This window comes from Lepidochelys kempii, chromosome 9 (genome assembly GCF_965140265.1).
Source record: "Lepidochelys kempii isolate rLepKem1 chromosome 9, rLepKem1.hap2, whole genome shotgun sequence".
NCBI classification, from domain to species: Eukaryota; Metazoa; Chordata; order Testudines; family Cheloniidae; genus Lepidochelys; species Lepidochelys kempii.
The window spans coordinates 48,510,701-48,533,370 of NC_133264.1; the positions used below are offsets into that span (position 1 = coordinate 48,510,701).

General features: G+C 44.1%; 1 protein-coding gene across 8 annotated transcripts in view; it reads left to right on the forward strand.

The window, feature by feature from the left end:
* Positions 1 to 21,204, forward strand: part of STAG1 (STAG1 cohesin complex component) — a 380,157-nt gene extending 358,953 nt beyond the window's left edge. For all 8 annotated transcript variants that reach the window (XM_073360216.1, XM_073360223.1, XM_073360219.1 and 5 more), the window contains 5 exons: positions 3,708 to 3,879; positions 4,874 to 4,984; positions 16,993 to 17,107; positions 18,780 to 18,860; positions 18,952 to 21,204. In XM_073360216.1, coding sequence (XP_073216317.1) covers positions 3,708 to 3,879; positions 4,874 to 4,984; positions 16,993 to 17,107; positions 18,780 to 18,860; positions 18,952 to 18,975 — 503 coding nt within the window. In that variant the 3' untranslated portion in view covers positions 18,976 to 21,204. The remainder of the gene's footprint in view (positions 1 to 3,707; positions 3,880 to 4,873; positions 4,985 to 16,992; positions 17,108 to 18,779; positions 18,861 to 18,951) is intronic.
* The last annotated feature ends 1,466 nt before the right edge of the window (positions 21,205 to 22,670 follow it).

Below are 22,670 nucleotides of genomic sequence, written 5' to 3' on the forward strand. Positions count from 1 at the left end.
AAGCTGTGTCTCATCAACTTGTGGTGGTCATTGCATCCCATGGCATCTCCCTGTAACCTTAAAAGGTTATACACAGATGTTAAATAGGAGTAGCGATAAATCATTTAACCAGACTTATACCATTAGTATTTGTATCAGTGTTATTTGCATTGAGTAGCAGCTAGGATATGGTCACAGTAGGACCCCAGTGTAGCAGGCACTATACAAACAAACGTAACAAAAAGTCAGTCCCCGCTCCCAGGAGTTTACAATCCACAAGAGAAAATAGATTGAACAGAGATCTAGTAAGGTTACACTGTGAAAGAATGCTGTGTGGCCAAAAACATAGATACATTATCTTTCTCAGTTAGGAGAGAAAGAAAAGAATATGTCAACAAAGGGAGGAAGTTAATATCGTATGCTGTGTTTCTGATTGTTGCCTGAAGAAATGTCTGGGATACCCAAACTGATAAATAATGTGGTCACTGATGTCTAATCTCAGGATATATATATCATATATATATATCATAAGGATGGAGGCATCAACTCCATTGTCTACAAATATTTTCAGAATTGCCAAGTCCTTTCTCCTGTGTGGCTGGACTGAGATCAAGAACAATAGCAGTTTGGCCCCTTTAAGTTCTTTTTCTTTTATAGTACATGTAACAAACAGAAATCTGTTTCCTTCCCTCTGATCAAATGCCACTATGATGATTCCTCTTTTAAAGGTTTTATGGGCTTTACTTATGAAATATGGTAGACTGTTCCAAGTAGATAAGAGATTTTACATCTACATTCAGACGCCCTTCTTCCTGCAAGGACAGCCAGCAGTCTGACATTTCTGAACCTTACTTGATTTTCTAAGGATTCCATTTACTGCAGTTGTTTTATAACATGATTCCATTATTCAGAGGTGCAGTTTTTAGATAACTGGATAGTATTGTCTAAGTCCTGCACTTTTCATTATTTTTTCCCATCTTGGCTTCCAGCTTAGTAAATACTGTATAGCAGAGATACCCTGAATTTAATTTGAACAGATGTGTTGCAGGAAATGTTTTAAGAATTTAGGAATGAAGTGGCTCTTCTGTAAACAAAAATATGCAGACCGTCAATAAAATCAGCAGTTATGCCAGAACATTGGAGGGTAGCCAGTGTTTTACCTGTCTTTAAAAGAAAGTTCTTGAGATGATACTGGGAATTCCAGACTTACAAGACTTACTGTAGTATCTGGTGAACTCGTTGAAAGAATAGTTAAAGATAGAATAAAACACCTAAATAACTGTGATATGGTAGGGACTAACTAGCAAAGCTTCTGCAAAGGAAAATCATGTCCCACTAGTTTAATAGAGTTCTTTGAGCATCTCATTAGCAAAATGGTGGGTAAAGGAGAACCAGCTTGATATAATTTGTTTGGACTCTCAAAAGGTCTTTGCCAAAGTCCCTAGGAAGATTCTATTAAGGAAATAAGTAGGCAGATGAGAAATTTATTTCATGAATTAGAAACTGGTCAAGAGACAAACAAGAAAGAGTAGAAATAACGAGCCAATTTTATCATAACAATTGACTAATAGCAGGTTGCCACAAGATTCAGGATTGAGGTATTGAATACTAGGATCCAATTCTAGGGTTAATGAGCCAGAAAAGTTGTTGAGGACCAAGACCAGGCAGGGGTTGTGGGCTGCGATGGGGTGAAGATGCAGTGGCTGGTGAGTGGGGTTGCAGGATGGTGGGTGTGGAGTGCAGGGGACAAAGGGCAGGACTGGGCTGGGGCAGCCTGCTGTTGGCTGGCCCAGTGTGTGGGGGCCAAGGTGCCTGACTCTACCCGGTGGGAAGGAGCCTCCCAACTCCTGTGCTAGAGGGATGGGCATCCATGCTGCCCATTCACCTGGGTTCAATGGGCTGGGAGCTGTCCCCTGCTGATGTCCATGTCCCTCTGTGGCTGAGCAGGGCTTTTGCTCCCCTTTAGAGCCCTGGGCACCTGGTGCCAACCCACCTGGAAAGGGCACACATTGGGGTCTGCCTTGTCACTCTCCAATCCAGCTGCTTGAAGTTTGGGGGTGCGGGTTGTAGCATCAGGGAAGACACTAGGGGTCCAAGGCTAACTTTTAAGGAGGTGGTAGGGGCGGCACACTGATGTTTTGCCTAGGGCAGCAGATTGGATCCAGTGGCCTCTGCCAGTGATTAGGCAGTTGGACTGTGAGGTCTCTGCTCAGGATGTGTTAGAGGATCCCAGCCAGGGGCAGTGCCTGGAGTCTGTTCAGGCTCTGGAGGCTTAAAGAACACAGGGATTCAGTTTGGATCTCCTCACAGCAGTCTGGTGAGTATCCAACAGGGGGAGCTCAGCCAGATCTGGGACAGGCTCAGCCAACAGTCTGGTCCAGAGTCTATATATGGCTGATACTCGACACAAATCTGCCTTCTATATGGATTTCCACTGGCATTACTTCGTCCCCAAAGGAAATCAAGCACAAAGGAGGAACTGAAAAGATAAATTTGAATGGCAGGGGTGCTTCAGGGGCATTTGTGTTAGGGTAAATTCAAGAACAAGCAGGCAACAGTTAAGCCCAAAAAGAAAAAGGCATGAGAAAAATGACAAAATCCAGTGGGATCTCCCTTCCCCGCCCTCCTTTCCTAATTCCTCTCATTGCTTACTTCTCCTTTCTGCCATCAGTGAAACTGAGATCTCTTGTCTGTTCTCCTCTAATCCCTCCGGCTGCCTCAGCAACCTTATCCCATTTTCTGATCTCCCTTGCCCACGCCATCATCAGCTCCCTCATCTTTCTTCTCAACCTCTCCGTTCCCTGTGGTTCATTCTCTTTGCAGTACAAGCAAGCATCCTTTTGTGTCCCCCACGTTAAAAGAACTCATGGTTGATTCTGGTTGCATCTCCAGCTACCACCCCATTTCCCTTCTTCCCTTCATCTGTAGGCTCATTGAACGCTCTGTCTGCAATTGCTGCCTGGAGTTCTTTTCCTCCACTTCCATTGTAAACAGAGACTCTCCTTTCTAGCTTCTGCTCACTCCACTCCCACCAAAGTCTCTGATGACCCATCCTTGGCCAGATCTCCATCCTTATCTTGTGCTCCCCGTCATCTGTTTGTTATATCCACATGTTGTGTCTCATGTTCTAAATAGATTGTAAGCTCTTTAGGGTGGGAACCATCTTTGCTATGTGTATGTTCAGCACGTGGTTCTCTAGGCACCGCTGCAATACAAATATTTATGGTTGATTATTATTATTGTTTATTAGATATACTTGCTTTGAGGTTGAAATGTTGTTGGGAATACCTGGTAGTTCAAAGAAGGGGGGTGGATCCTGTTCCTAATCCTTCTTTGGCATAAGGAGTTGGGATCCTTCCTCCTCAGTACTAATACAGAATTAAATTAGAGCTGGAAATTAAACTTCTTGGAGATTAATCCAAATTGATCCATCACCCAGTTACCTATTTATAGTGTAAAATACTGAATTTGTAAATTTCCAGTTTTGCAGAATTTGCTCTAACTGAGGTAGGGAGCTGTATCAAAATGTACCAGTGGATGAATACATAAATTCAAATCCTGAATTAGTACTGTATATGCGTTCTAAAGCTTATACTTTATGCAATATGTGCCGCCAATAAATATCCTGTTTAAAAGTTGGCCTGAATAAGTTATTAATCATAATAATATTGTGCTGAATAAATTCACTATCTCAAATAACTAGCTAAATGTAATTTTTCTTTTTATAGATGAGAGTCTGGAAGGCTCATGGCTAAACAGGAACGACACCATTCAAACACCAGGGGCTCTGCAAACACCACAGCTCACTTCAACTGTATTGAGAGAGAACACTAGACAAATGGGAGAGCAGATTCAAGAGCATGAGTCAGAACATGGATCTGAACAAGATTTTTTACACAAGTATGTACCAAGATGTTAGGCTCAAATGTATTGTGCTGAACAAGAAACACATGCTAAACAAAACAGTTGGGATAGCAGTAGCAGTTATACAACATATTTGTGGTTTTACATTTGCAGCATATAGTTTAGGGGGGAAAATCTTTTAGCTGGTAGTTCCATGGGTAGCCTAGTATAAATTGTGTCAATAATATCATTTTTTAGATTCTCAGGAAAAAAATCTGTTAAAACAAAGGTAGAAAGGGCATAGCCATAATTTAGGAGGGAAATATATTACAAGGATGCTGAAATTATCCAATGCAATAACAATATGATTATTTTAAGGCATTTTAGTGTCTGTGGCCCTCAATTAGTTTTAACTGATTTTTAAAGACATGGAATTTTTCTTTTCTTTTTTTCACCACCACAAGGCAGAGTTAAGGTTATTTGGGTCCCCTAACCGTGCATTTTCATAACTTGAAAAATGTTTGAATTTCTTTTAAGTTTAACTTAAAAGCTCTTTTCCTAAGCTTATAATGCTTGTTTGGGGGATAATTATAACATGCCTGTAACTTATTTTACCCGAAATTACTGATCTTAACTCCAGCTTTTTTAGTTTGTCTTGGAATTTCCTTGGTTATCTTAATTTAAAAGTTCATACATGAACATTGAACAAGAAACTTTGAGAATGCTACTATATGATATTTCTAGTACTTTGAAGATATGTAATATCAACCATACATTTCGTTTGTTTGTTTTAACTTTTATAGGCAGATTCACTGGTATGCTCTGGCTGCTTTGTCATTCTGGAGCAAAGCAGCCAGGCCATACTAGCCAATGAAACTGAGTTTACAGGAACTTTGTTTTGCCAGTGTAGTGCAAAGCCACCAGAGTATATGCCCGGTTCCTCCTGTCTTGAAGTTGGCCTGAGAAGGAATTTACTGATGTGGCATCTAAAAATCATAAATACAAAATCAGTGCTGTGACTGAGTTAGTAACGCTGCTCTCTATGTGTTAGTCCCCAGATGCAGATATCTTGGTTGGGCCAGCAGAAGCTAGAAGATTTAAATCGAAAGGACAGGACAGGAATGAACTACATGAAAGGGAGAAGTGGTGTAAGGCATGCAGTGTAAGTGTTCAAACCACCAAAGATCCTCTTCATGATGAGTAATTGAATCAATGAATCCGTTAATGATGGACTTAACCCTGCTCTGTGTAGTTGCTATTTTATTAGGGTTTGTACAACATTTTATCTTTTTTAATAAAAGCACACTAACAGCTTTATGAAGTTATGATGTGCATCAGCAGAGGGAGGGTGGGCTAAGGTTTGGCACTCAGCTCTGCAAGACATTGATCTCTCTGGCCGTATCTATCAAACCACTTTAAGCATAAGAGTACTCCCACCAAAGTTAGTAGGACCACTCATATGCATAATCATTTGCTGACGTGCTTTGCTGGTTGGGGCCAGAGTGCCCAGCACCTTACAAGATCAAGCCCTTAATGCTCAGTCCTGGGAATCAGTTTTGGGTTCTGTTCCCAGCATTCGTGGTGATTTACTGTGAAACCTTGAGCAAGTCACAAGACCTCTCTATACTTGCTTGCCCTATTGTAAAATGAAGCTATTACCAGTTGCCTGTCCTGGAGGGTCGTTGTAAGGTTTAATGCTTCGAGTAGCATCCCTATGAGTGCTCCACTTCGCGCATGCACCTCTTGAGCCCTTGATCAGGGATTTTCAGTTAGCAGCGTCTGTTCGACTCGTGCATGCACCCTATGCCTCCTGGTACCAGACACCAAGGCTATACAGTTCTCAATCCCCTCAGCCTGAGACAGAGCCTTAGTTGTGCATCTTGAGCATACCTTGGCTTTTTTATTTTTCTATAGTTAAGATAGTTAGTATTGTCAGTTGTTAGTACAGTTATATTAGTTAAATAAGCATTGAGAGGACTGTTTTTTCTCTCCTCTCTTTTCCCTTCAGGAGGCTTGTTTTTCCTAGCAGGGCATGCCTTTGTCGCCAGGCTTCAAATGCTGCCTCTCCTGCCGAGAGGTTATACCTGTAAGGACAGCCACTCTAAGTGTGTCTGTTTGTTGGGGGAGTCCCACGTCTCAAAGAATTGCAACCTCTGCCTGGCCCTCAAGTCCAGGGCAAGGAAGAACAGGCAGATTAAACTCACACTATTGATGATGGAACACTACCTTCGGTCAGCTTTTGAGTCAGGCCAGGAGACACCTCTCCACATACCTGTCTCTGGACTGATCCAGTGCCCTTTCAACCTCAGCGCAGGCTTCCCCTAATAAGGTAAAGACTTTGGAGGCTTCATTGAAGACTTCTAAAAAGAGGAGCGCAGACTCTCACATTAAGGAGCCAGCTCTGAAAAAGCCCAGGAGAGTTCTACAGAGAGATTTACAGTCTCCAAAGCCTCAACCTCTTGACTTGATACCACTGAGTTGAAGGACTCCTCTTCTGGTATTGTGGAGGTGGTGAAGTCCCAAAACTTAAAGGAGAGACACGGCTTCTATAGGGCCTCGGTATCCTCTACCAGCAAGGAGGGCAAACATAGGCATTCTGGATTGGCATCATCAAGTTCAGACCAGCTGTTGGTACCTATGTATTCGTCACCAAGCAAGCATTGGTGCCAGACACCATCAGCTTCTACTTCAGTACACTCTCCATCAATGGTACCATCAACTTCAGCAACTGTGTGCTCGGCTACTGCATCAGTAGTGATCTCCTACTCAGTACCACAAGAATTCAGGTACAAGATACAAAGGATCTCTCTAAAACAGATGAACCAGAGTCCCTGCTCTTTGTAGTTACCATGTGTCTCTCGGTAGCAGGACCTCAATCTCCTGACCACCTTCCTCTGGTAATGCAGGACTCTCCACCACTTTCTGTGAGTGCTCCTCCTTTGAATGAGATGGAGGAGGATGAAGGAGACTTCCAGTTAGTCTCCTCTATTTCTGTTCAGGGTTCTCCAGCATATCCCTTCAGGAACCTACTCTCTGACAGTCACAGGGAAGATCATTATCAAGCCATGGTGGAACCAACCCTATATGCCATCCCCCCTTCCACATGGGTCTCGCCATGGCCATACTTGGATCCCAGGGCTGCCTATTGGAAACAATTGGCCTGACCACCAGTACCATCTTATAGGGAGGCCAGAGTTATCTCCTCCCCAGCCAGCCCCCTCAAGACTACAGGAGGAGATGTTTGAGAAACAAGAAGCCAGGGCACATAAGGAGACCATCCCTCAAATACCTATTTCATCCTCTTCAGTTGAAGCAGTTGCCTCCACCATCATCCATGGTTGATGATTTTCAGCAATTTTAAGGTTTCATAAAGAGGGTAGCTGACTCTCTTCAAATTCTACGTGAAGAGTTCAAGGATTCATAGCACAAACTGTTGGATATCCTGCAGTCAGCAACACCCTTTAGAGTGGCATTACCAAACAGTGAGGCACTCCTAGATCTAGCTGAAACTGTACGGCAGACACCTGCTATTATTCCACCATTGTGTAAACAGGTGGATAAGATATATTATGTCCCTCCAAGGATTCTGATTTTTTGTTCTTCCACCCTCCACTTGACTCCCTATTGGTGGATGCAGTAAACGAGCAAGGTAGGCAGCACTTCTCTAAGTCCACTGTATATGACAAAGACTGGAAAAGACTGGATCTCTTTGGACAAAAGTCCTATGCATCAGCAATCCTACAATTCAGGATCGTGAATTATCAGGCAGTCATGGCCAAATATAATTTTACAAATTCACAGCTTTTATTGAACATCTGACACAGGAATATAGGGAGCAGTTCCAGTCCATCATCTCTGAAGGTGAATTATTGGCCAGAACTGCTCTTCAAGCATCCTTAGATGCTGCGGACACTGCTGCCAGGTCCATCTCCATGATGGAGTTATGTGCAGGGCATCATGGCTCCAACTCTTGGAGTTTCAGAGAGAAGTACAGAACACTTTGGAGGACATCCCCTTTGATGGTTATAAGCTTTTCTCAGGGACCACAGATGAGTCCTTGGACATGCTGAAGGATTCTAGGGCTACTTTACAATCCCTGGGTATATATACATCTACAAATAAGAAAAGGTTTAGTAAGTCACAGACTTCCCAGAGATTGTGTCCTGGATTTTCTGGATTCCATAGAGCTTCCGAACCACCAAGGAAAAGACACAGATTTCATAGAAAGAGGGCTGCCCAACTACCCTCCACAACCACCCAATCATCTTTGAAGCAACAGTTTAGATGGGTTGGTCAGGAGTTTGAATCCTCCCTCACATCTAATTTTACAGCTGCTCCCATTGGCCCTTCTTCCCCCCTCTTTGGAAGAACTTTGCCTATTTCCAGCATGCTTGGGGGAGGATCACTACAGGCAAATGGGTTATTAGGGTCTGTTGGTCCGTTCATGCACCCTTGCTCCATCTCATACTTTTGTCAGAGGTGATAAAGGGTGGGGCGAACCGACTGTGGCCTCAGTTCCTTATCTCTGCCGCATGGCCCGAGTCGGAGCCTCTGCTGTTCTCTTGTCTCTTGTGATGCTCTTTCTAAAACACAGAAAAAAGACTGTTTTATGCTTGTATATAGTTAGTATTTTTGTTGTTTTTGCAGTAGTTTAATGTTAGTAGTAGTTTTTAGGATTTTTACAGACTTCAGGATGCTGTTTACCGGTCTGCTTTCCCCATCGCCCTTCCCAGCACACATACCTGGGTATTGGATTATGCTGAAGATGCTGGGGTTCAAGATCTGTGCCTCTGGCCCTTGCTTGTTCTCCATCAGTGATGAGCACCAACACTGCCTTTACTGCTTGGGAGAAGCCCACATTGCATCCGGGTGCAGTATCTTCCTCTCCTTCCCAAGCCACTCCTTCCACACCTGGGAAGGTCAGTTTGTACCTCAAGGAGCACCTCATGGTGGTCACCATGAGGCCACAGTAGAATCCAGGCCGGGGAAACCTTCCCCACTCCCCCCATCCCCGTACAACGGCCTGAGCGATCTAGGAGCACACCTCATACCACAGAGACCCAGTCTGGTTTCACTGGTACCAGTGCTATGGGATCCCATGCTGGGGCCTAGTCATGAGGCAAGAAAGCATGGCAGTAAATCTTCCTCCAGGCCCAAAAAGGAAACTGCACTGTCCACAATTTCCAGCCATGGAGTCACACACAATGCCGGACCCACCAATTCTGTCCACCAAGTCATACATCCCTTCCAGATCCGCACCACTAAAGTCAAGGGAACCCTCAGTCCTCCGTTCCAGCTCCAGTTCTGACTGCAGAGCGTGTACCACTGACATTTGAGTTGGCTCCTGAGCCTCATGAACTCTTTGTCTTGGAGGAGGTGATGTCTCCATGTCTTCAGGTTCAGTCGCCACTTAAGGGGGTATGCTGTCAAGATCATGTTCCTTCCTGCTCCCTTACACCTCCTGCAGTTCCAATGTTTCTGAAGGTACCACCGTTGGAACCAGGCTCTGACTTTCAGCATCGGAGGACTCAGATAAAGCACAGGATCTGCCCCTCCTGTACCGTCAATATAACTATCTGAAGGTACCGCCGACTCACTGGCAGTGCTCTCCCTTTCTCCAGCAAAGGAATCATTGGTACCCCACTTCTGGGGGCCTTCCGCAGCAACTATTGGATCCACCTTGTTAGCTGTACTGGGGGACCTGACCCCAGTATCCGCATTCGGAACCTTCCCACTCAGCTTGTGAGGAGTCCCCCATCTGGTTTCTTCAACTGTTATTGAGTACGCGTTCACGCATTGGAGCCTAACTCCAATGATACCACTGGAACCAGAGAGTTTCTCTTTGTCAGCCTTGAATATTGCAGTGTCTTCGGCTCCCTCCTCACCATCAGATTACTACCGCCAGTTCCAGGACCTTTTAAGCAGAGTGGCTGAACACCTCCACATCCCACTGGAGGAAGTATAGGAAAAACAACACCAGCTGCTTGACATCTTGCATGCCTCATTACTGACCAGAGTGGCTCTACCAACTGATGCCATTCTGCAACCAGCCCAGACTGTCTGGCATACTCCGGCCACTTGCGCACCCACCCCAGGGGGGCAGAGAAGAGGTACTATGTACCTGTGAAGGGGTCTGAGTTCCTGTTCTCTCACCTCCCACCCAATTCCCTCATTATATAGGTGGCGACGGAGCAGACCCAGCAACAGCACCCACACTCCACCTCAGCAGACAAGGAGGGCAAACAACTAGACCTGGGTTTCAAGGTCTTCTCCTCTGCCAGCCTTCAATTTGAAATCTCCAATTACTTGATTCTATTAGCTAAATACAACTTCCTTACCTACAGCAAGTTGACAGACTTTGCAGACAAGCTTCCTCAGCAGGATTGTGCCCGCTTCTAGGCGATCTTAGTGGAAGGGAAACTGTTCTTGAGGACGGCACTCCAGGCTGCAGTGGACGCAGCAGACACTGCTTCGTGCAAGATGGCTAAGGGAATTGTCATGAGGAGGAAATTGTGACTACATTCTTGTTTCACAAGGAAAGTATAAAACACCATAGAGGACCTCCCTTTCAATAAGTCTCCTCTCTTCAATCAGAAGACAGGCAATTCCCTCCACTCACGTAAGGGTTCCAGAGCCACTCTTCAGTTGCTGGGTATCTCCACACCAGCAGCCAAGTGCAAGCTCTACCACCTGCCACTGACGGAGCAATTCAGAATTCCTCACTTCTTCCATCAGCAGCCCTATGAGCTTCCTTGCATACGACAGAAGATCCAACAGCCCCGTCCTCTCTGTTCATCATCATAGTCTTCAGCATCTCCTACTCAGTCTTCACAGAAGCAATATTTCTGAGTGCATCTAGAGAGCCGCCAAGCAACTTGCCTCTTGCCATACACCCAACCCACCCCCTTACAGGGGCATCTAGCACTCTTTTTATCAGCTTGGAGCATAATAATAATGGACAAGTGGTTCTGGATGTCATTCAGTGTGGCTATACAATCAAGTACACAATGCTACCTCATCCACGTCGCCCACCCCAGCCCTGCCTCAGAAGCCACTCTCATGACAGTATCCTTGCCTTAGAAGTGGACTCCCTACTGAAAGGGGAGCAATAAAACCGATGCCTATGACCTATCAAAGCACAGGGTTCTAGTCCATGTATTTCCTGGTTCCCAAGAAGAAGGCAGGTGGAGACTGATCTTATACCTCCATTGTCTCAACCACTTCATACTCAAGCCAAAGTTTCATATGGTCATCCTAGCAGTCATCATACCTTCGCTAGAAAAAGACGTGGTTTATGGCTCTCGATATGCAGGATGCTTACTTTCATGTAGCTATCCATCCTACCCACAGATGTTTCTTGATATTCATGGCAGGTCCTCAACACTTCCAATACAGGATTCTGCTGTTCGACTCAGTACTGCTCCACAGATCTTCACCAAAGTTTTCTCTGTGGTAGCAGCCCACCTCTGGAATCAGGGTGTCCTTATATTCCCTTATCTTGATGACTGGCTGCTAGCAGCATTATCCAAACGGGAGGTTCGAGCCTCGACCTCTGTGCTGCTCATACTCCTCTCCTCCCAGGGGGTGAGCATAAATATTGAAAAATTGACTTTGATACTCACTCAGTCCCTAGAATTCATAGGGGCCTGCATGGATTCAGTATTGGTGCATGCCTATCTACCAGAGGACAGATTCCAGACCCTCCAAGAACTTATTGATGGTGGTCTCCATTCCTTCTGTTCTTGCCAGGGGTTGCCTTTCCCTTCTTGGCCTGTACGTATGTTATCACCTTCACTTGTCTTCGCTTTCACTGCCTGCAGCTGTGGCTCCTGAGGGCCTATTTTCCCACGCACCATACCATAGACTTCCTACAGACAGTACCACCCAAGGTTCTCTTCCCCTCAGGTCAAGTCTGCACCAGAATACCGTTCCTTCCGTCCTCCTTGAACATGATGCTCTTTACTGATGCATCGCTTGCTGGATTGGGTGCCCACATGAGCAATCACATGACATGCGACTTGGACTGCTCAAGAATCCTGGATGCACATCAACATCCTGGAACTTCAGGCCATGCAGAGAGCATATTGTACATTTCTCCTATCCTTTCACTTCTTTCATGTTCTCATCATGTCAGACAACACCACCACCATTTACAGCATCAAGAAACAAGGGGCCATGAGGTCGCCAGCACATTGTGCAGAAGTAGTTCATTTTGGGGATTGGTGCATTGTCAGCAGCATATCTTCCCGGGTCTCCAAACATAATTGTGGACTCTCTCAGCAGGAAATTTGTATCCGATCATGAATAGGAACTCCACAGCACCATGGTCGCATACATTTTCAACCTCTGTGGGACTCCAACCAGAGACCTCTTCACTTCCAACGCCAACATCAAATGCCCACAGTACTGCTCACAGTGAGGGTGGAGGGGTTGGCACCCTCTCCCAAGGTGATGCCCTAGTCATACACTGGTTGAAACAGATCAATTATTCCTTTCCTCCCCTATTGCTCCTGCCATGTGTCCTACACAAGATCCAGCAGGAGAGAACAACGACCATTGTGATCACCCTATTCTGGCCTTGCCAGTTCTGGGTTCCCCTCCTTCACTATGTCAGTGCATCCCCCACTTCTGCTGGTAGTTTCCCTGGAACTCCTCACACACCATGGTGTCTGTTGATCAGGATATCTGATCTTGCCATTTCACCTATGAGTTTGGTTTTTGGGTGGACATCTTCGCTAGAGCAGTACAAGACATCATTTCAAGTAGCAGAAATGAGTCAGTGACGTGGTCCTATAGGGCCAAGTGGAAATGTTTCACCTTATGGGCCCAGCAGAGGGGTCTTGCCTCTGAGGATGTAGACATCCCTCTTATTCTGGACTACCTCCTGTCCCTGAAGGCGTCAGGACTCTCTCTCAACTCCATCAAGGTGCACATAGCTGCTATCAATGCCTTGCACCACCACCACCCTTCATGGAGGGGCACTCTGTCTTTACACACCCCTTGATTACCACATTGTGGAAGGGCCTCTTATGAACTTATCCACCTGTTCAACCCATTTCTCCCCAATGGGACATCAGTCTTGTCCTCTTGGTGTTGATGAAATCATCATTTGAATCTATGGCCTACTGCACCCTGTCTCTCCTTTCCATGAAGGTCATCTTCCTGGTAGTTATTACTTCCGTGAGAAGGGTAGGCGAACAGGGGGCCATGATGGCAGAACCCCCCCCCCCCTTTGCCACATTCCATAAGGACAAGGTTTCACTGCACTTGCACCCCAAGTTTCTGCCAAAGGTGGTATCCTGCTTTCATCTCAACCATCCCATACACTTACCTGCTTTCTTTCTGAAGCCTCACACCTCAACGGAAGAACGGCACCTTCACTCCCTCAGTGTCCACAGGATCCTGGCCTTCTACTTGCATAGGACGAGATAATTCAGGAAGTCCCCTAGACTCTATTGCTCTAGTGGAAAAGATTAAGGGGCAAGTGATCTCCACTCAAAGGATCTCTAAGTGGTTTTCGGGGTGTATTATGCTCTATCAGTTGTCAGGACTGTCTCCACCCCTTGGGGTATGAACCCACTCCACAAGGGCACAAGCATCAACTACAGCCATGCTTCATGATGTACCACTTACAGACATATGTAGGGGGCCATGTGAAGTTCGGTACGTACCTTCTCTTCCCATTATGCCTTAGTATGAGACTGCAACGGATGCCTCGTTTGGCATGGCTGTTCTCCATTTCACAGTTCCATCATCTTCCTCATACCCTTGTCCTAACTAGGTGGTGGTTGTTAATCACCCTCAGTGGAATACAGTAGGGACCATCGTTCAAAGAAGAAGAGGCTGTTACTTAACTATAACTGGAGGTTCTTCAAGATGTGTGGTCCCTATCTGTATTCCAGTCCCGCTCTCCTTCCCCTCTACTGCGGATCTGTTTCATTTGCAGTGGAGAAGGAACTGAGAATGTGGTTGGTCCGCCCCGCCCTTTATCGCCTCAGACAAAACCATAAGGCAGAGCAAGGGTGCATGTGCGTACCAGTGGACACTACTGCTTTAAAAATCTCCGGCTCTGGACTCATGGCGCATGTTTATAAGCCTCAGTGGATTACAAATAGGGACCACACGTCTTGAAGAACCTCCAGTTACAGGTAAGTAAAAAGTCCTCTTTTTCTTTCACTAGAGAAAGGGGATTGATCATCAGCCCTCTAACTACAAGATACCTATTTTTGTACAATGATTCACCCATCACACAGGAGCTACCTACACTTCAGTATAGGCCAGGATCATGTACAGTACCAAGTGCTCTCTTTTGGTCTTTCCTCAGTCCCAAGGGTGTTCTCAAAGGTCTTGGTGGGAGTGGCTGCTTACCTCCAACAAAAAGCGATCCTAGTCTTCCTGTACTTCAACAACTGGCTACTCAAGGGCTGTTCTTGTGAAGCAGTGCTATCTTCCACCCAGATAGCCCTTGCTCTGTTTCAGGAGTTGGGTCTGCAACTTAACGTAAAAACATCCATGTTAACCCCTGTACAGAAGATAGAGTTTATAGGGGTGCATCTAAACTCATTAACAGCCTGACCCTACCTTCCCTTAGACAGATTTGTAACTTTGTCAGGTCTGGTGTAGGCAATTCAAGGGAGCCCTTGGACCACAATAAGGAACTGTCGAGCTCCTGGGACACAGGGCACCTTACACCTTTGTGATCAATCACTCAAGGCTACGCCTCTGCTGCTTCCAGGGTTGGTTCAGAGACATCTTGTACAGACAGGTGATGGTTCCTCTACAAGTGAAAAAGTCCCTAGACTGGTGGAAAGATCAACTCAACCTCTGTTCAGGTGTTCCTTTCTGTCGCTGAGATTCATCAGTGACTTTAACAGACACATCACTTCTGGAATGGGGAGCCGACCTCAGCACCCTCACAACTCGGGGCAGATGGACAACTCAGGAAACCAGTCTCCACATCAATCTATTGAAGATCAGGGCTGTCAGGAGGGTTTGCCTTCATTTCCTACCCCTCATCAAGGGTGAATCAATGAGGGTCATGATGGACAACGTATCCTGTACATTCTATATTAACAGCAGGGAGGAGCAAGATCCCTCTCCCTATATGCCAAAGCCATGAAACTATGGAACTAGTGCATAACTTATCACATCCAAATTTCAGCAGTCTGCCTCCCAAGTGTTCAGAACACCACAGCCAATGTCCTCAAGAGGCACTTCTCACAGGACCATGAAGGGGAGCTAGACACCCATGTTCTCCACAGCATATTCCAAAGATGGTAGATCTCTGCGCCACCTCCAGAAATAGGAAGTGCCCTCTCTTCTGCTCAAGAGTGGGTATAGGCCACCAATCCCTGGGAAACACCTTTCTTCTCTCTTGGAAGAATGTATTCTACGTGTTTGCGCCAACGCCACTGATACTAAGCTTGATGAACAGGATCAGACAGGACAGAGCCAAAGTTATACTAATAGTGCCTACCTGGCCAAGACAAGCTTGGTTCTTTTACCGACTTCACCTGTGTGTCCAACCATAATTCAGGCTTCCAACCATTCTTCATCTCTTGTCGAAGGATGCCAGTCATGTGTTTCATCCCAACCTAGTGGTTCTCCACCTCAGGGCGTGGGTCCTCAATGGTTCATGGGGTTAGTATTCTCCTGCTCTATAGAAGTACAACAGGTGTTACTGAATAGTAGAAAGAGGTCAACTCATGCTATTTACCTGCAGAAATGGAAGAGATTCTTCCTTTGATGTTGTCCTCACTGCCGCCTGCCTGAGTTGAAGACACTTTCAGCCATCCTGGATTACCTCTTGGATCTGAAGAAATCAGGGTTATCAGTTATTTCAGTTAAGGTTCATTTGGCCACAATATCAGCCTTTCTTCCTCTGGTAGAAGGATTTTTGCTCACCCTGTACCTAGGTTCATTAAGAGCTTGAGGAATCTCTATTCCCAGATTAGGGACCCCACTGCAACCTGGGACCTCAACTGGGTATTTTGATACTGCGATAGGTTCAAACGGCAATCAGCTCTCTGTTCCATTTATCTTTAGCCTATTTAGTAGCCATCACATCAGCCAGTAGTGTCACGGAGATTGGTGCTTTGGTGACCCTGCAGGAATCCTATTTTCATACCCTGGATGTTAGAAGAACTTTGGCTTTCTACTTAGATAGGACCGAGCAATTTAGAAAGTCACCTAGGCTCTTCATCTCCTTCACTGGTAGATCCAAGAGCTCCACAATCTCTCCTCAGAGACTATCAAGATGGATATCTCAATGTCTTATCACTTGCCATGATGCTGCAGGCATTCATCCCTCCCAAAGGTGATAGCACATGGGACCAGAACGCAGGTAACATCTACAGCATTACTTAAGAATGTTCAGTATCTGATATATGTAGGGTGGCTACATGGGCTTCAATACATACATTTTTGAAACATCAAGCCCTGATCCATGCCACCAGATCTGATGAGGCACTTGGTATTGCAAGTATCTTCAGTTCTGCACTCACTTCCTAAACTCCTTGCTCCTTCTGGGGATACTGCTCAGAAGTCACCTGAAGCGGAGCACCCATAGTACTTGAAGAAGAGGAGGTTACTCACTTTGTGTAGTAACTGCAATTCTTCAAAATGTGTCCCCTGATGAGTGCTCCACTACCACCCTCCCTTCCCTCTGCTTTAGACTGTTCTCTATGGGACATGGGTGGAGAAGAAACTGAGGGTGGTTTGCCCGCATGCCCCTATATCGTCTCAGTGTTCAGCATGAGGTGGCATAGGGCGCATGTGTGGGCCGAAAAGACACTGCTAACTGAAAATCTTCAGTCAAGGACTCAAGAGGCGCAGGTGCACCTGAAGTGGAGCATCCATAGGGATACACATCTCAAAGAACCAGAGTTACTGCAGAAAGTGGGTAACCTCTTCTTAAATGTTTGCAATGCGCTTATATAGGACTGTTTATCTTAATCTTTCAAAGAGTGTTAAGTTATTTTGACATCTGAGATCTCCATTCAGTAGCTAACATGATAAATGGGTTATTTTTGTTTTCAGCCTAAAGTATTAATGTTCAGCCCAAAGAGTGGAAGGCTGGTTGTTTGTAATTAAAAATTTTAAAAAAGGAGAAGAAAAAACCATGGTTGGAAGTGTTAAATGCCTTGATAATGTTTTCTCTTTAATAATCAGACGGGGTCTAATGGAGGATGATGCTGAGCCCATCTTTGAAGATGTAATGATGTCCTCACGAGGTCAGCTAGAGGATATGAATGAGGAGTTTGAAGACACCATGGTCATTGATCTGGTCAGTAAGGCCTGAATATTAATAACAAGTTTTAAATGGGTCAGGATAGTTAGAGGGTAAGAAACTACAAAAACAGCTTCCCAAAATGATCTGCCTGCCTTCTAGTTTTTTGAGCACCTGATTGAGGGAGATGATTGGAGGGCCATCAACTGTAAGTACGGACCCCACTGATCTCCTGATTGTAGAAACACAGGAACTATTACTCAGCCACAGCTCCTTCCAGTGTAGTGTCCTAGTCTAGGTAGTAACAAGTACCTGGTGCTTGAAGAAGGTAAAAAAAACCTCACCATAATACACCTCGCCAGTTGTGAGAACATTCTTTCCTAACAGATCTGTTTATACCCCAAAGCATGAGATGTCATTTCCCTTGTATTGTTTTGATGGGTGGCTAATTATTCATAGTAGTAGCAGTACAAGTGCCTCAGTCGTCCAAATGGTCTTTTTTAAAATCCAATAACTGCATTTGCCTCAGTGACCTCTTGTCACAGTACTGGCTGGCTACATACTGCCTAGTATTTCCTTTTATTGGTTCTGAATTTACTGTCATTTTAATTTTGAATGTGGTTGCTTCGTATTATGTGAAATGTGGAAAAGGAAGGACTGATCAGCTTTCACTGTACTATCTTTAGCATTTTGCATACTTCAGCCAAGCTCCTTTTATCCTATCCATCCTAAATAATCATAGGCCAAATTTTCAATCTTGGGTGTTTGAAGTTAGGTGTCTAACTTTGAGTGCTCAACATATTGTAAGATTGGGTCCTAAGAGCTCTGCTTTTCTGCAAGGATGTCACTAACAATTCAGTTGCTGCCTCAAAGGCTCAGCTGTTATTAGCACTCGTATCCTTTTTTAAAAAATAATAATAATAAAAATCACTTTTTTATGGGTAATCCAATAAGAGAGGAGGCAAAGGATTTGATCCAGGTCCCATTCAGATCAATTGAAAACTCCCATTGACTTGAATAGTGTAGGATGAAGCCCAAAGGGAACAAATATTCCCTAACACAGACTACACTGTATTGAGACCTTTTTCGAAAGTCTGATTTATTTACTGTAGGTGCATTCCAATTTCAAAGCTGGACTGGCATGAGAAAGGTAAATCTTAGAAGTGAAGAGTACCAGAGAGTTTCATGAAGCCCAGTCTATGGCCCTGATTCTGGAAAGCATCCCTATTCAGGAAGGGCACATAAGCAAGTGCTTAAAGTTAAGCACATGCTTAAATCCCATTGGAAATAACTGGAGTTAAGCACATACTTGAAGATAAGTGTGTGCTTGAGTACTTTCCTGCACTGGGGCCTATATTAGGCCTGGTCTAAGCTTAGCAGTTAGGTCAACATAGCTATGGTGCTCCAGGGTATGAAAGATTCATACCCCTACACACTGTAGCTATCCCAACCTAACCCCTGGTGAAGATGCAGCGAGGTTGATGGAAGAATTCACTACAGTACCATAGTTGTGCTGCAATAGTGCCTATAGTGTAGATGTGGCTTTAGTATCTAGAAATCCTTGCCAAACCCAACTCACCAGAGGAAGCCACTAACATGCTTCTGTACATTGTGTGTATCCTGTACATATATTTCTTTTAAGTGACATGAACATAGTATGTTACTCTAAATGAGGAACTGTTCCTACCTGAATACAGGGAACAATTCAATAAATGACTTCTTCTTCCAGCCACCTTCAAGAAACCGACGAGAACGAGCTGAATTGAGGCCGGACTTCTTTGACTCTGCAGCTATCATTGAGGACGATTCAGTAAGATTTTACTTAGCACTGTTTTCCATTTGTTTGAGGGCTTTTTATTTTACCTCCAAAGTTAACTGATGTTTTTTAATCATTTTTCTAGGGATTTGGAATGCCTATGTTCTGAAGTCTGGGGAAGACGTTTTACAAATTTGGAACTCTATTGTTTAGAGCTAGAGGCCTATATACTGTGATAGCTTGTATGAAAACCACATTTTTGATGTGATATGGTTTGATTTTTAACCAAATGATTACAGTCAATCCCATTTTGTAGTGAAAGAGGAGAAGAGGACCTTCTTAATGATACAAAGGAATGTTGGCCAATCCAATCACCTCAGAAAGGCTGACCTAAAAGAATCGTTTGTATCCCTGTTCTTGACTGTCCTTATACAGATGGTTTTTTTCCTGGATGGGAAGGGAGTTTTAAATTGTTAAGACAGCTGTCAAAATAAACACTGTTCTACACATGTTTTCTGAAAACATTGAATGAAAACAAAAAACTTTTTAACTTTATTTTTCTGCTGTACAATTTAAAACTGTTTTAACATTTGCCTTTTTATGTTTTAAAAGCTAGCCATTTTTATTAAACCTATGCCTGTCAGTGACTGACTAGCAATGATGCTATAAGCAGGTCATCCTGGCTGCAGAAATGTGTTTTTAAACACACTGGATTTGATTAACAGTATGGTACGTGTATATCCTCTCATAGGCATTGAAAAGAGCAGAACACTCTTACAAAAGAGGTTAGAAATCTAATGAAGTGCATCTCTGCCAAAAAAGTCAGATTCTGATATGATAAACCCAGATTTTATACTCTTGAGAAGATTTATTTTTATTTATAATGGGGCATAAAATAAGAGATGTCCATGAAGCCACTTTTCCAACAGATGCTGTGTAACATTCATTTTATATAGCACATGGGGACACAAAAACAGTACATTTTCTATTGGTACTTGCTCTGTGCATTTTTAGCAACTTATACCAGCAAATAAAGTATTCTCAGTAAAACACACAAATGGTTCTCAAGTAGTCACTTTGCTGTTTTTACTACCTATTTCATGCCCTGCCAATCCAAGGTACATAAACAGCAACTTTCCTATATAAAATAGATCAAGGGGGGAGAAAAGGAATCGCTTTAGCATTCTAAAAGCAATTTTAACTGTACCATATAAAAATGTCTACTTTCCATGCCGCAAATACCCTTTTGTGCTATTTTTGTAAATTAATTTTGCCAGTTAGAAGTACTGTACGTGCTGCATAGAAATTTGTGCTTAGATGGTGAAGTTCTTAAGCTTACAATGGAATACAGCTACATTTTCAGTGTTAACTGTGCATATTAAGAGTAATTCTTTGAAAAAATACAGTTTTTCAAAAAAGTAAAAAAAAACCAAAAAGTTCTCAGCTAATTCATTGTAATAAGAGATTTTCAGTGTCTTCAATGATTTGGAATCTCATTATGCTTAGATTTTATGACTCTGCCTAGTAGCTGCTACTGTAGTTTAAAACTGGCCTGACATTCAGAGGTGCTGACCACCCACAACTCCCACTGACTAAAGGACCTCTGAAAATCAGCACCAAAACGTTAATCTTCCTTTCTGAGTTTGAATGTTAGCATTTGAGATACAAAGCGTATTGACCCACTTCAAGCACAGCAGGTTTAGAGTTGCTTTTATTAGCAACTGCAAAATTATCATGGAGCTTTCTCTTTTACAAGGTCATTTGGAAAAAACCATCATGTACACCTAGTACTTATCTTTGGGGAGGAAAAAACAACTAATGTAAAAACAAATCATTCTTTTCATTCTTTTAACAGCTGAGATTTTTCTCAATGTGTACAGTTCTCAGAAAGTCTTGGTTGCCAAAAATGTTTAACTCGGTAATTCAGCCATTCCTCAAGTGTAGATGGGGGACTATTGTAACAGCCTCTGAGGTTGCTGGATCATTTCTTTATAACCAGGGTGCAAGTTACCCCCAGGGGATAGAGGGTGGGCAGGAATGGCTGCATTATCATGTCAGCACTGTAGTTCTGTGAGCATAGTAGCATAATAAATGCTGCATGGTTTGAGTCATAGTCACAGACAAACCTCGTGCTTCGCAGTCCTCTGTGTGGAAAACTGAACCCTGAGTTATAGATTGTAAACTACTGTATAACATAACAAAGGTCACTTGGACGGCCCCTCCAATGGGTTTCCAGTTCAGTTCGCAGTCAATAGGTTTTTTGTATTGAGAGTGTCTCCTTGATTGGTTTTGCTAGTCATTCTGTAAATTGTACATTTACAATATGAGGTTTTTTTTTTCCTTTTGTACAATTTAAAACTGATGCTTCACCTTTCCTTTAATAAACTATTCAAAGTCATGTGTGTGTGGTGAGCATCCTCTTCGCCATACATCATTTTAAAATAGCATCTGGCCGGTCATCACAGAACATTCCCGTAGTTAAGGTTGAAAGGCAGCTTTCACTTTAAGCCGCAACTCCCTCTCCAGACTCCATGTGGCTATTGCTCATGTTCAGGCTTAGGTCTCAGGGCAAAGGAGATTTGTGTGTGATGTTTGCAGTAAATCTGATGAGTTGTCATTTGAGTCTGGGAATTTTGAACTATTACAGGCTTTCTCATTAGAGAACAGCAATGTCTTTGCCATGATTCAAAGACACATTTCAGGTGAATTACACTCCTTCCACTTAAAGCTCAAGTAACCATGTAGGTAGAGTACAGGGATGATTCAGAAATAAAAAGGTTTAACATTCCAATGGGCTGGAGTTTGTGATAAAGATTTACAAATTCACCAAGGTGACTGTCTCCTCCACTGCTACTGAGAGTCTGAAAATCTGGCATGACTTTCACCAGTGCCAAGCTGTGAATGCACTCGCTTCTACAGTGTCAAGGAGAACTGAGATATCTACTGGTGAACTGGTGAAGATGCAGTGTGGTCCAAGGGGTAGTGCGCTGAGCTAAGATTCAGGGGACCTACATTTTGTTCTAGATCTACCATTAGCAGGTTGGGTGATCTTGTTCATGTTGCATCACCTCTCTGGCCTGGATCTACACAGGGACTTAGGCATTGCAATACTACGCAGCATGATACCTAGCAAATCACAGGAACACCACTGCAGTCCCCATAGCCTGAGCTAGACTCCTAGGTTCCTTATACAATGAATGGGGAGAGATAGGAGCTTTAGAATGTGATCCACAAAAGCCAGCACACTAGGCAGAGAGCTGCCTGAGCTGCCAGTGGGAGATGATGATACAGGTACATGCTAAGCCTCGTCTCTCTCTTGGAGAGAGGCACCTATCTCTGCTATTAAGTTACAAATGGAAACAAGCTACTTGGAGTCAGGCAGCTTAGGCACATAAGGCATTTCTTGTGGGAATGAGTTAGGCACCTGCCTCAGTCCATGCACACGGGAGGGGAAGGCAGGGAGAAGAGGAGGTGGTACCCACCTCATAACTTTTAACCCAGTAATTTAGAGCACTTGCCTGGGATGTGCAAGACGCAGGGTCAATTCCCCCTCTCTGCCAAAGGAGAGGTGAAAGAATTTGAACAGGCATCTCCTGTTTTTCAGGAGGACGCTCTAACCACTGAGCTCTGGGCTATTCTGATGTGGAGGACATTCCCTACAAGTCTGTTCTATTGATGCCATTCCAGTTTGGATAAACAATGAAATAGTGATGGGAGCACGGTGACTGATCCTAGTATTTTCCACCTCCCAGGTGGGTGCCTTAACCACTGGACTACAGGGTCATTCTCTCTTCCTTATTTTCTGACCTGGTGGGGGTTAGAAGTTGGGAAACTGAGTCTCAAATCCACCCAATTTAGGCTTAA